General features: G+C 42.2%; 1 protein-coding gene across 1 annotated transcript in view; it reads right to left on the bottom strand.

Annotated features, from left to right (window-relative positions):
• Nucleotides 1–4,570, bottom strand: part of LOC309556068 (prostatic acid phosphatase-like) — a 161,244-nt gene extending 156,674 nt beyond the window's left edge. Inside the window, exon 1 of the mRNA XM_082258380.1 lies at nucleotides 4,425–4,570. Coding sequence (XP_082114506.1) covers nucleotides 4,425–4,553 — 129 coding nt within the window. The 5' untranslated portion in view covers nucleotides 4,554–4,570. The remainder of the gene's footprint in view (nucleotides 1–4,424) is intronic.
• Between the last annotated feature and the right edge of the window lie 8,715 nt (nucleotides 4,571–13,285).

Genomic DNA, 13,285 nt, shown 5'->3' with positions numbered 1-13,285 from the left:
TTTTTTGGGGTTCTTTTGAGGCAGGCAAAACATCTGAACTAATAATTGGCTTTTTTATCAAAAATGACAATTTTTAAGAACTTTTTTTTGTGTGATTTTGTGTCTGGGGGGGGGGGGGGTCTAAAAGGTGTACCTGTGAAGTTTCAGCTCTGTAGCATGTCCAGAACCAGAAAAAAAGATCATATAGGTGTTAAAGTTAAAGGGGGCTCCCGAACCACATCCCTGTTCTACTGAAAAATTATCTTTTTTTTTTCATGGTTCTGGACATGCTACAGAGCTGAAACTTCACATGCACACCTTTTAGACCCCCCCAGATACTAAATCAAAAATCTCTTTTTTTTTTTTTAATTTTTTCAATAATTGGCTTTTTTTATCAAAAATGACAATTTTTAAGAACTTTTTTTGTGTGATTAATAGTTAATGGGGCATGACCCAGAACCCTAGGCACTTTTTAGGGGCATTTATTGGGTTTTGGGGCTTCAAAATGGTGTTTTTTGATTACCGAAGTTCGGGTCCCATTGATTTCAATGGGGTTCTGAAATCCGGGCCGAACTTTCGGGAAGTTCGGATGTTCTGGCCGAACCGAACTTTTCAAAAGTTCGATCATCCTTAGTCACCAATACAGGCATGTAATGGAAAGAGACGGACTCTAAATGGTGTAGTATGTCCAGAAAAATGTATTTCCCATCCATGGGTAACCACAAATTAAAACAGCATTTGAGCATTGAAACTCATTAAATTTAATTAAAAACCATTTAAAACAAACAGTGTGCTGACGAAACGTGTTGGATGGAACGCACGTGGTGACATCAGGAGGGGGTGAGTGGAACGCAAATCAGAAGTAATACGCTACACCGGTAACCACTACAACTCCCCGTATTCGTGGCGTTCACAAATTTGCTTTAGATGTTTTTTTATAACGCAAAAAATAAAAATTGCACAGGTGATCAAATACCACCAGGACAAAGAATTCCTAATAGAAAAGTTTATCACATGGGGGACAAGGTTTGTCACGTAGATGTGTGTCTGCCCATGTGGCCTTAGATATATAGGGCACACCACCCGCACCTTGGCCATACGGATGGGTGAACATATGGACAACACCCGAAAAGAGTTCCGACAGCATAGCTTATCGAACTATTTTAGGTTATTCCATAATAAAGACCCTTCCTTATTATGGTTTTGTGGTATAGATCGAATTTTTAAACATTGGAGGGAAACTGACACGAGAAAACAAATGTCACAAAATGAAACCCAATGGATTCATCGTTTGAGGACGCTAAGCCCTGAGGGGCTTAATCTGGACATTGACCTCAATTCTTACCTGAATGACTTTTAGGCTATTGCATGAGGGTAAATATTTTGGTTGTGGTGGAAAATGGCTATATTTGGGAACAACATTTTTTAATGTGCACCATGTTCAATTTAGGTTACCACTAGTTGTGAAGAAATATATAATATAGTTGAATAATCTAAAATAAAGGATGGTCATCAGTACAATTTATAGTACAACACTAGGAATCAGTTGATATATAAAACACAGTACCTACATCAACACTAGTGAAGGGATCCCTCCTATATCATAGGGTTCCATCTTTATTTAAGTGACTAGTAGGTCCTAGAAGGTTGTGATATTCTTAATTCTTTTAATTTTATTAATATGCTTTTTATTTATATTTTAAAATATTTTGTTTTTAATATACTGTATGTTTCAAATCTATATTTCTATTAATATTTTTAATTTGTATATTTTTTTGGTTGATACTTTGCATATTTATTTAATTTTAATATGATTGTGTATATATTATATATGTACACAACTGATGTGCGATATGCCACAATTGTTGAAGGGATTATGGTGACTTTTTGTTCAAAGGATGGTGGAAGTTGTAATGTTGCAACCCATAATATATTTTATATAGTGGGCAATAGAGGATCTTACCATAAGTGAAAATCTGTTTCAAAACTATAATATGTGTCTATTTTATTTTTATTTCAGGTACTTATATAGCGCTGTCAATTTACGCAGCGCTTTACATATACATTGTACATTCACATCAGTCCCTGCCCTCAAGGAGCTTACAATCTACGGTCCCTAACTCACATACATACACAGTAGGGCCAATTTTTTTATAGAGGATCCAATTAACCTACCAGCATTTCTTTGGAGTGTGGGAGGAAACCGGAGTACCCGGAGGAAACCCACGCAGGCACAGGGAGAACATGCAAACTCCAGGCAGGTAGTGTCATGGTTGGGATTTGAACCAGCGACCCTCTTGCTGCTAGGTGAAAGTGCTAACCACTACACCACTGTGCCGCCCATCTTATTACATTTTATATTCGTGTCAATGTGAACCACAGAAGTTCCCAAAATATTGATATACGATATGCCTTTTAAATATTAAACCAGCTGCGACCACTAGATATATCATGCAAAAGACTCTCAACCAATCAGCAGGGCTGTAGGCATATATCAAGCCCCCGGGTGGGACGATGTTCAGACTTCCTGATAAAGCGATAAGCAAAATGCATTGTGGTTTGAACATGGCCCGTAAATCCTGCTAACCACTGACGTCACTTCCCCTAAGTTGTGGAACGCACACTGGCCACGACCACGCTACTAGGCTGTTAAAAGTGAGCAGTAACATCTTTTACTGAACGGATACAATATTATAACTTTGGCGATCCTTTCCTGTGCCAGGAGGGCACTTTCTATGTAAGCGCACATCTTCTATATTTTACTATATGTTTAAATAAACGGGATTACACTATTGGGCTTCTTGTTTCCCATTTGTTATATACAGGGCTTTTTTTTCTCAGAGAATAGGTGCAGGAACTCCTCCCCTCCTTTCCGAGTCACCCCCTCTTCTCTGCCCCCACCCACCTCTGAGCACCATTCCTTGGGTCCAATCCCCCTACCCACCTCCCAGTACTGCCCTTTCAGAGAATACAGAACTACGTATCATTTTGTGGTGCTGAATAATCTGTATAGAATTTGGTAAGGATAACAAGAAAAGTAGTAAAATAGATCCCCTGCAGCCAGTAACAATAAGGCCCCCGCCAGCACCAATAGATCCCCCTAACAACAACAGACCACCCACAACAATATTTTCCCCTCAAGCATCAATAGACTCTCTGTTAGCCAGCAACAATTGACTCTCTCAAAAGTACATCTTCTCCAGCAACAACTGATCTGCAATATAAGACCCACCCCCAGCAACAGTAGGTCCCCCACCAGCAATAATAGACCTCCTCAGCAACAAAAGACCCCCTGAAAAATAGATCCCCTCCAGCTAGAATGGATCCCTCAATCAATAGACCCTGCAGCACACCACAGCACCCCTTGCGACCACAAATAGTCAGTGCTGGAGGTGCCGGAACTGCGTTCCCCCACGTTCCCGCTGAAAAAAAGCCCTGGTTATATATTGGGAGAGCTGTTCAGGGGACATCTTCTGGAGGATAGGTATAAGTGGCATCAGCATTTACTAAACGAAGGAGGAGGAGGAGAGTGCTTATCCACATTGTGCCTGGATTGTGTGCAGAGCGTTATAGGTCCCTGGGACCTGCCAGCTTCTGGTGAGCATTCTACAGCTCATGAGGTGGAGTGTTTTCTTATCCTTTGTTATCACACGGTGTTGGATACACTATACAGATGTTTTCTTGGACTCACTATTCTGCACTATAATTTTTGTAGTACACTAATATTTATTTATTTCTATTAAATCCCAGCTATTGGTTGAGGCCCCGTTCACATTGCCGCGATCCGACTTGGGGGGGCGACCTCCGAGGTCGCAGTGCGAGCAGCGCGCCGCGACCTCGGACTGGCCGCCACGGACTTCATAACATTGAAGTCTATGGCGGTCGCCTCCGGGTCGCCCCAAAGAAGCTCCGGACCCTTTTTCTAAGTCGGAGCGACTTGTGTCGCTCCTATTAGAACGGGTCCGCAGCTTCCCTATGGAAGGCGACCTACGGCGACCTGTGAGGCGACCAGGTCGCCTCACAGGTCGCCTTAGTGTGAACGGGGACTTATTCTTTGATATGGCACAATATTATGTTTAGTTCATCCTAACAAGGACTGTCTTAGCACTAAATATTAGTGATTGATTTGGCTCACTGTCACGCCTTATTGACTAATGTTTTGCACAATATTTTGTTTTTTGGGCAATAGAACCAGCGCCTACTTTTTTTGCTTTATAGGAAACCGCTAATGTATGTATATCTCAAACATCAAGACATCTTAGATTACTCGAAACTGAAAATTCTGAAACATTCACAAGAGTAATTAGGCATCTATGAACAGACTTTGTAGAAACTTGAACAATAAGAACTGCAGTATGCTATGTACTGAAAGTTACCTACAAGTAGTAAATGTAGAATAACACAGGAAACATCCTCTAAAAACATCTGTAATGCAGATCACTCACCACAATCACAAGTTTAAGTTTCTTTTCTGCAGCAGACTGCACCAGTAGAGGAAAGCATACATTCAGGAAAATAAAACAACTTAATAAAAAATACGATGAGCGTATTGCAGCTGCAAGGGTGGAAGGCATTGTTATCAGTCTCGTAGAGCAAGTTCATCTGGCAACCTTTAGACTATTCACTGGCACTGCATATGAAAAAATGGCAGGGTGGAGCAAAGCGTTTTATTGCCACATGAAAGTAAATGCAAATCACCATAATGTTTAAACACGTCACCTCTTGTAGAATGCGCGGCTGAAAGGATATAGAAAAATATCTAAGGCTGCTTAATAATGTCTAAATTTATAACATTTATATTTTTTCTTTGTGGAGAAATAAACAATATTACAGTGCAGGGGATACAACAAACTACTTTATAACAGAAACTTAAAGTAGAACTGAAGGCAAAACAGTTTTTTGTAACCCCTTCGTGCCTAAAGCCCCGTACACACGTACCGATCGTCGGCCGACAGAACGTCCTACAAATGTTCGCGGCTGGTGTGTTTGTTGTTTGTCTGTTGAAAAGTGCTCAAAACTTGCCCAGGACATTTGTCTTCCGACAGAAAATGACGTCACTACGTTCCACGCACGTTCGCCGCTACAAAAGAGGAAGTGAGTGTTTGGCCGTGACCCTTCTGGGCATCTCGCGCTGATTTCGGTAGCATTTGTTTGGTTGACGACATTTCGCTATTTTCCGAGACATCGTTCGAGAATTTATTATGGCGACCGTGAATTCGTCCGTTGCTGTCGTTAGTGTTGGAGTTTTGGCTCTGAGACGACGTACGAGCAATAGGAAGAAGAAGCGGACCTCCTGGACGAAAAATTGGTTGCTTAACCGTGATCAATTTTCTCATATGTCCTTGCTGAGGGAGCTCCAGGAAAATAATCCTGATGACTTCAGGAATTATTTGAGGATGACGGATCCCATCTTTTACCGTCTTCTTGCCCTGGTGTCCCCCTATATTCTGAAGCAGGATACTTGTATGCGGCTTGCAATTACTCCTGAGCAAAGGTTAATTGCGACGTTGAGGTATCTTGCAACAGGGAGAAGCCTGCAGGATCTGAAGTTCACCACAGGCATCTCCCCCCAAGCTCTTGGTATCATCATCCCTGAGACCTGCTCTGCCATCATCAAGGTCTTGCAGAAGGACTATATCAAGGTATGTTTGATTTTTTACATTACATTACATGTATTACTAGTTTCACCCGAATTATGATGTTTTTGGATGTACAGCAATTGACACAGGCCATTATTTGTAAACTACCCTCTGTCCGCATGCACATAGTAGTAAAGATGTAGATTATCTTTAACCATTTGTAAAATTACCCACTAACCACCCCACCATTCTCTCCTATGTGTCCCTAAACGTATTGCCTGTTAACAGTATTTTGAATTTGGGTCATTTTATTGCTTTCCCTCAAACAATTATTCCTTGGCCAATGTTTTAGTACCTAGTTAATGATTTATCTAAAATACATCAGTCCATCCATTCCCACCTATGATTCTGTATGTTTATGTAATGATGTTAAAACCTTCACTGACCACAAGCCCTTATTGATGTATAAATGCCCAGTTTTACTTACCCATCCCCCACCCACATGCTAAATCTCAAAGTCAGCATATACCAAAGCTCAAGTTCAGAGGTCTTCAAACTATGGCCCACCAGTTGTTCACGAACTTCAATTTCCATCATGCCTAGTCATGTCTGTGAATGTCAGAGAATTACAAGGCCTCATGGGATGTGTAGTTCTGCAACAGCTGGAGGGCCGTAGTTTGTAAATCTCAGCTCTAGCTGGTGAGTATAATGGGCCATACACACTAGAAGATTGTCAGAACAATTTATCCTTCCGATTTACCAAAACCAAATAATATGAGGTCCAACAAACACTTTCAAATCCTATGCAATCTGGTAGGCCCTTGCACTACATAGAAAAGGTAAATCTGCACGAAAAAGTCTTCAGAGAATCTTCTAGTGTGTATGGCCCTTTACAATATAAGAACAATAGGAGTTTGAAAATAAATGTATGTAGATGTTACATCCCCATATCCAAACCTTTGCCTTCCTGTTGTATATTTTTTTAGCAAGTTGCATAAGCATTTAACAGACAACTGTGTGTGTAATTAATAATGTGATGTGCTCAAGCACTAATTTTATTTTTTTTATTTTTTCCCCACAGTTTCCTTCAAACGCAGAGCAATGGCTGGAGATTTCTGATCAATTTCTGGAGAAGTGGAATTTTCCCAATTGTGGGGGTGCTATTGATGGGAAGCACGTCCGCATTGTCCCCCCTCCGAATTCCGGCACATTTTATTATAATTATAAAGGTTTTTTTAGTATAGTCATGCTAGCCATAGTTAATGCAAACTATGAGTTTATTTTTTTGGATATTGGCAAAAATGGCCGCAATTCGGATGGGGGAGTTATTGATCAGACGGAGTTCGCTCGTCGTCTAAAGAACGGCACTCTGAACCTGCCATCCAGGGAGCAAACTGTTGAGGGTATGAGCTTTGTGTTTATCGCAGATGAGGCTTTTGCGCTTGGGGAGCATCTCATGAAGCCCTACCCTCAGAGGAATCTCACCCCAGACCAAAGGATTTACAACTACCGGTTGTCCAGAGCTCGCAGAGTTGTGGAGAATGCCTTCGGGATAATGGCCAACCGGTTCCGGATATTCCTGACGTCCATAAACCTGGCACTGTACAAAGTGGATAATGTGGTCTTGTGTTGCTGCATTTTGCACAACTTCCTACGCAGGAATGCACAAAATTATGTATTGCAGCAACTGGATACTGACCCTGCTATGCCAGGTACAAGTGGAGAGGCCCAACCTTCTAACCAAGTGGAGTCCATGCCGTCAATGGAAGTTGGACGGTCAGCATTGGCATCACACAGGGCCCGTCAGATCCGCCAGGAATATCTGGACTATTTCGTGGGGAGAGGAGCTGTGTCCTGGCAGCAATCACTGTCACACACCCATTAATCTTGTTAAAGATTGGACACACAAGATAAATGTCAGAGATATATTATTTTTCAACACATTAAACAAAAATTGCAATGATTCTGTATTGTGGATTATAATCATTTGGGCACATATGCCAAACACAATTATTTGGGTTAATCATGTGTTATATATGTGTGACTTTGGAAGGGTTAATACATTCATCAGTGTGTTTCTTGACTGTAGTCTCTCACCAGCTGATCCAAAGTGATGATGGCCATGTGTTATTTTTTAGCCAGTGGTGTAAATACAAGGGCCTTCTGCACCCCACAAAATGTACACAAACCCTGTCACATTGAGAACTAGGTCACACCCAAGGTTCATCTAATGTCACCTTACATTGGTGTTCATTGTCCAGAAGTTGCCCATACTATATATTTCATATAATACATTAGGGTATTAACAAAGTACCTACACCTGTTATGTTGTGTTCATTTATGACATCCTTCTCACTGCCCACCAATGTTAGGATATGTCAGTGTTATGTGAAACTTGATCATTGTTCATCTCAAAGTGTTATATATATAGGTAATGGAAAGTGAACTAGAGCAACGAACAAGCAATACACTATAGATTACACTGATCTCCCTACACTGATTGCTACTGGCAATATCAATGCCATATTGAATCCTAGGACTGCTAGTACCTTGAGTGTTGAGTCACACTTATGCGATGCGGGAAGTCTGCGACTTTGCAGCCTTCCAGCATTGCATAAGGGTGACCCGCCACTTACTTTTTGCACAGGATTGTATTCCACAAGTGTTAAGCACTGTGCGATCCAATCCAGATACATCAGAAATAAAGGGTCATGTGCGACTTGTATGCGTGTTCAGTGCGAATGTAGCCATACAAAGTGTATGTCTCAATTCACACTGCACATCTGATGGCATGTAATATCGTAGCGCACTGCTCCTTTATTACATGCGATCAGATGTTCATGCGAAAATCAGCTATACAGTTTGTATGGCTCAATTCGCACTGCACTCGCACAAAAGTCGCACATGATGCATTTATTCAGCCGCATCAGGATAGGATCGCACAGTCGTTCAAACTTGTGTGATCCGATCCTGTGTGAAATGTCAGATCGCACTGTGATATGCGTTAAAACTGGGGGTATCTTTAACATTTCATTGACACCTCCAGCAACTCGCATATGGCAGTGTCCAAAATGCTTTCATTAACATGTAAATATGTGAATAGGACAGCCATCATACATTTAGTGCTTCTTTACACAGCTTTAGACCTCGACCCCCCAACGAAAGTCTAATAAAGAATTGAACACACATTGTTGAATGTAAAAATGTTTTAGTATCAAACATTCACAGGGTTAGGGTTAGGGTTAGGGTTAGGGTTAGGGTTAGGGTGTTGTAAAGTGCTTTTCCCAAACTTGGGTACACTCTTTAACATCTGAGTGTAATTAAAATGCCATAAAACATTATAAAAAATTTGTAACATCAGGAACATCCCAATACAAACATTAAAAACGTAGGAAAATTGTGGCTTAAAATTTGCCAATCATGTCCACAAAATTGCGCATTTTGATTTGTAATGCCGTTGCAGTCTCCTTTATTTGTTCCAGGTCTGCGCAGCATTGGAGAGCCTCACGGGTCAATTTGGCTAATGTGCAACTATGTAAAACATGGTCTGTAAAAAAAAAAAAAAAAAGAGTCAATGTGAATCACCTACATGAGGTCATAATAATAGAGAAACATTTGGTGTCCAGGTAATCTTAAATTCCTCTCGAGTTAATACCTACCCTGTTCTTATGCTCTTTTGCCCTAGGCTCTTCTTCTTCCTCCTGTCCTCCTCCGATGCTGTTGCTGATGATTCTGCCGGTCTCCTGAGCTTACTATAGATTTATTAGGGGTGTGAACGCATGATGACGTCATTGTGAGGGCATGGTCGTAATGTATATATATTAAGATGCAGAGACCAGAGACGGGCAGAATGCACGGCAACAGCATCAGAGGAGGACAGGAGGAAGAAGAAGAGCCTAGGGCAAAAGAGCAGACAACATAAGAGCAGAAGATTGGACAGCAGAAGAGTGGAGAGGAGAAGATCCAAAGAGCAGAGTGGAGAAGACCGGATGAAGATATTTAAGAACATTTCATAAACGTCTCCTGTCGTTATTCACATACACTTCCATTTATGTGGTTAATGTGTAGGGGTACTATGTACCCCATACCCATTCACATAGGGATTGGGGTCTGGGATCTGGGGGCCACCCTTTGTTAAAGGTTGCTTCCAAAGTCCTAGGAACCCCCTGGCCGCATGACCCCCCAAAACCACCAGACAGGGTTGTGGGGATGAGGCCCTTGTCCTCCTCTACATGGGAGCAAGGTGCTTTTGTGTGTGCGGTGCAGAGGCCCCCTGGCCCAAAGCAACAAAACCCCCCCATGTTGAGGGCATGTGTCCTGCTGTGGTCCAGGGGGTGTTTGGTCCGCTTGCTCGTTCTCTTTCCTGGCCTGACAAGCTGCATGCTTGGATAAGGGTCTGGTAGGGGTTTTGGGGGTAACCCACGCTGTCTTTTTGTTGTGGGCATACCCTCAAACTCAATAACACACACAAAAGGCCTGGTTGTAAACTTGGGGTAGACACCCACGGTGGGTTCTTCAATTTTTTGGTGTAGTTCCCCCTCAAAAATCTTCACAACGCAAGTGGCCCCGCAAGTCAGAGCATCCTGATCCGACTTACGGTGCGACTTCCATTCAAATAAAGAGGCTCCCATAGGGAACTAGTGTTGTAAATTGGAGGCTAAAAATAACACTGATAAAAATCATTCTGAAAAAACCTACGTGGGCACACAATTGGCTCTTGGACACTTGGTCCTGGTTCCTCCACAGTTTCGGAAGTGGCTTCCACGCTGCTTGCCAAGTTGCCAGGAGATCGGGGTTCTGACATGGCTGGGGATGCCACATCCTGGCATGATGCAACATCTGCAATGTAAATTTGTAAGGGAATACAAGAATATAAGGTTAAACAATCATTGCAAATACACATATTTCTATGATCCCACTACACAAAAATCTGTGACTACCAACCTTCTTGTTGCTCTGGTGTCTGGTCACTTGTTGGCTCCACCAGAATCACCTCAGGCATAATGTCTTCATCTACATAATACAAAACATTGGCCATATCATAAAAGTCACAAGAGGTACATTTGTTAGGACATGGTGCCCTGCTTGATAGCTCTTTTAGTAACAAATATGAAGACATGTACATGGTTATCTACGAAAAATATGGTACATTAATGTTTGACAGTGCATAGGAACCAATTACCTTTAGTGGAATCTGTGCCACCATCTGGGCCCATGTCCTCCTCTTCTTCCACAACTGCCGATGGAGCTGCCAAACCTCTCCTCCTCCTTTCCCATTGTTTGGCACGGAGTTTACGTTTTTCTCCTATTTAAAGGTTTGAATAATAATCTGTGATTAATAGGAATGTTTGCTGAGAAGATTCGTGCAGGAAAGAACGTTCGTTGCAACACAATACATATATTTTTAACTATGGCTTCCTGACTTTTAATGTCATATACTAAAACATCAACAATAGATCGATCAAATCACGACATGACAACTAAAATGAGTAATCTAACTTTTTACATAGACATTATAATCTAGACATGTTAATACAACATACACCAAATTATAAAAAACATATTGCATGATTAAAAAAATAAATAAAAAATAAAACTTACTTTTTTTCAAAATCCGATGGATTTGGGAAAGCTGATCCTGCTCACGGTGTTTGAGGTCAGACCACCGTTTCCGAATCTGATCTTTCGATCGCTCCACACCGAATTTTTTTAACAAACAGGCCACCACCTTGTCCATGATGCCATCTTTCCTGGCATTGGGCCGATCGTAATTTGCCAACTTGCCATCATAATCCATTTTTTCTAAAATGGAGACCATCTCCACCATTTCTGGCTTTGACATGGGTGTAGCCCTTGATTTTCGGGTGGCCCAATCACTTCGGCCCACACTAATTGAGCTCCCAGATTGTTGAGACATTATTCTTGATTACAAGATTTTTCCACTGCTTCAGGTGTGAGTGTCGCATGTAGGCCTGATCTTCGGCACGTACACACCCCTGCACAAGCCCGCCACTGGAGGAGGAGTTGACGCCTGCGCTGTATTTAAAGGACGCCAGATCGTTCGGCCGACAATTCGCTAGCGGACATATCGAGAGTTGGAGCACGATCGAGCGGCGAATCACGACTTTTCCCCACAAACAAAGGTACGACTCTTTTAATAGAAAGTGTGTGTTTTGGGCCCTATACAGCTTTTATTAGGAATATCTTTATTATGTGCCAAAATACATGCTATTTTAATATGTTTTGTGTTGTTTTGTGTCTTGCAGGCATATACTGTCCTGCAATATGGTGGACAATTTCACCAGCCATAATTTCCTCATCAGCTTCATTGATGAATTCAGGCAACTGCCGTGTTTGTGGCAAGTCAAGTCCGCAGATTATAAAAATAGAAAACTCAGAAAACAGGCCATGGAACATTTGGTGGCCTTCTACAAGCCCGTCTGTCCTGGGGCAAATTTTGAGTATATCCGCAAAAAAATAAACAGCATTCGCACTGCCTACAGGCGGGAGTTAAAAAAAATAGAGGAGTCCACCCAGTCTGGAGCAGGTGCACGGAATGTATATGTACCACGGCTGTGGTACTATGATAACATGCGATTCCTGGCAGACACCATGGAATCCAGGCCGTCAATTTCAACACTGCCTTCTACTTCGGCAGAGGGCTCAGTGTCGGTTGATCCAAGCCAGGATGAGGATTTCCTGGAGGAGAGTTTTACTCAGGTATGGCATTTCACAATATATTGTCTGCTAAAATGTAATCATGTAACAAAATTATAAGCTAAACCATAATTGACCCTTTATGTAAACGGGCATAGCAAGGGGTTGGCATGACAGGCAACCGCCAGGGGCGCAGGCCAAGGGGGGTGGGTCACAAAAACATTGGCATTGTTTTATTGTTTATTTTAACAATCCACTCAGCCTGCACACCCCAGAACCCCCAGTTTGCAGGCGGATTCATGCAGGTGTAAAACATTGAGAGCTGCTTCATGCAGGTGTAAAACATTGAGAGCAGCTGAGCCAAAAGACCAGGAGACTGAGACTGCCTCTCACTGCATCCCCAGCACACCTCCGGTCTTACAAACACTGCTGCATCCCCAGCACACCTCTGGTCCTAACAAACACTGCTGTAGCCTCAGCATTCCTCTGGCTCAACCTTTTTTAATACAAAACTAACAGCTCCTGCAAATGATCCATCCATCCTTGCTTCCATGTCTCTGGTCTCTCACTCTGGGTCAGCAAGGCAGGTGGCTTCCTTATTCCTGTTTCCCTGCACTGCTTCACCCTCAATGCCCTACATCAAGCCCTCTGCAAGTTCAGGCCCCTCTCTCTCTCTGCAACCCCCCTCCTCTCTCTCTCACACCCCCTCTTTCTCTCCCTCTCTCTATCTCTCAACCCTCTCTTTCTTTTTCACACCTGAGACAATGATTGCCCACTAGAGAGCTCTACACTGGGCAAACAAGGGGCAAATTAGAAACTTTTAATGCCCTTTAATTTTTTTTTGGGGGGGTGGGTTACAGTTTTACATTGATCTTGGGGGGGGGGGGGGTTGTTGCCAAATACAGCTCCTCAACAAGGGCACTGGAGACCCTAGATACGCCACTGTATGTAAAGTCTGCTATTTGTTCACAATAATATAACAAACATGCATTTTTATATACACTATAACATTCTAATCAATTGTTCATTTCATCAACAGGGAAGTGTCACTGAGGAGGAGCCAGGTTGCA

Source organism: Pelophylax lessonae (assembly GCF_965119305.1).
Source record: "Pelophylax lessonae genome assembly, chromosome: 5".
NCBI lineage: Eukaryota > Metazoa > Chordata > Amphibia > Anura > Ranidae > Pelophylax > Pelophylax lessonae.
This window is presented reverse-complemented; position numbering and strand designations above follow the sequence as displayed.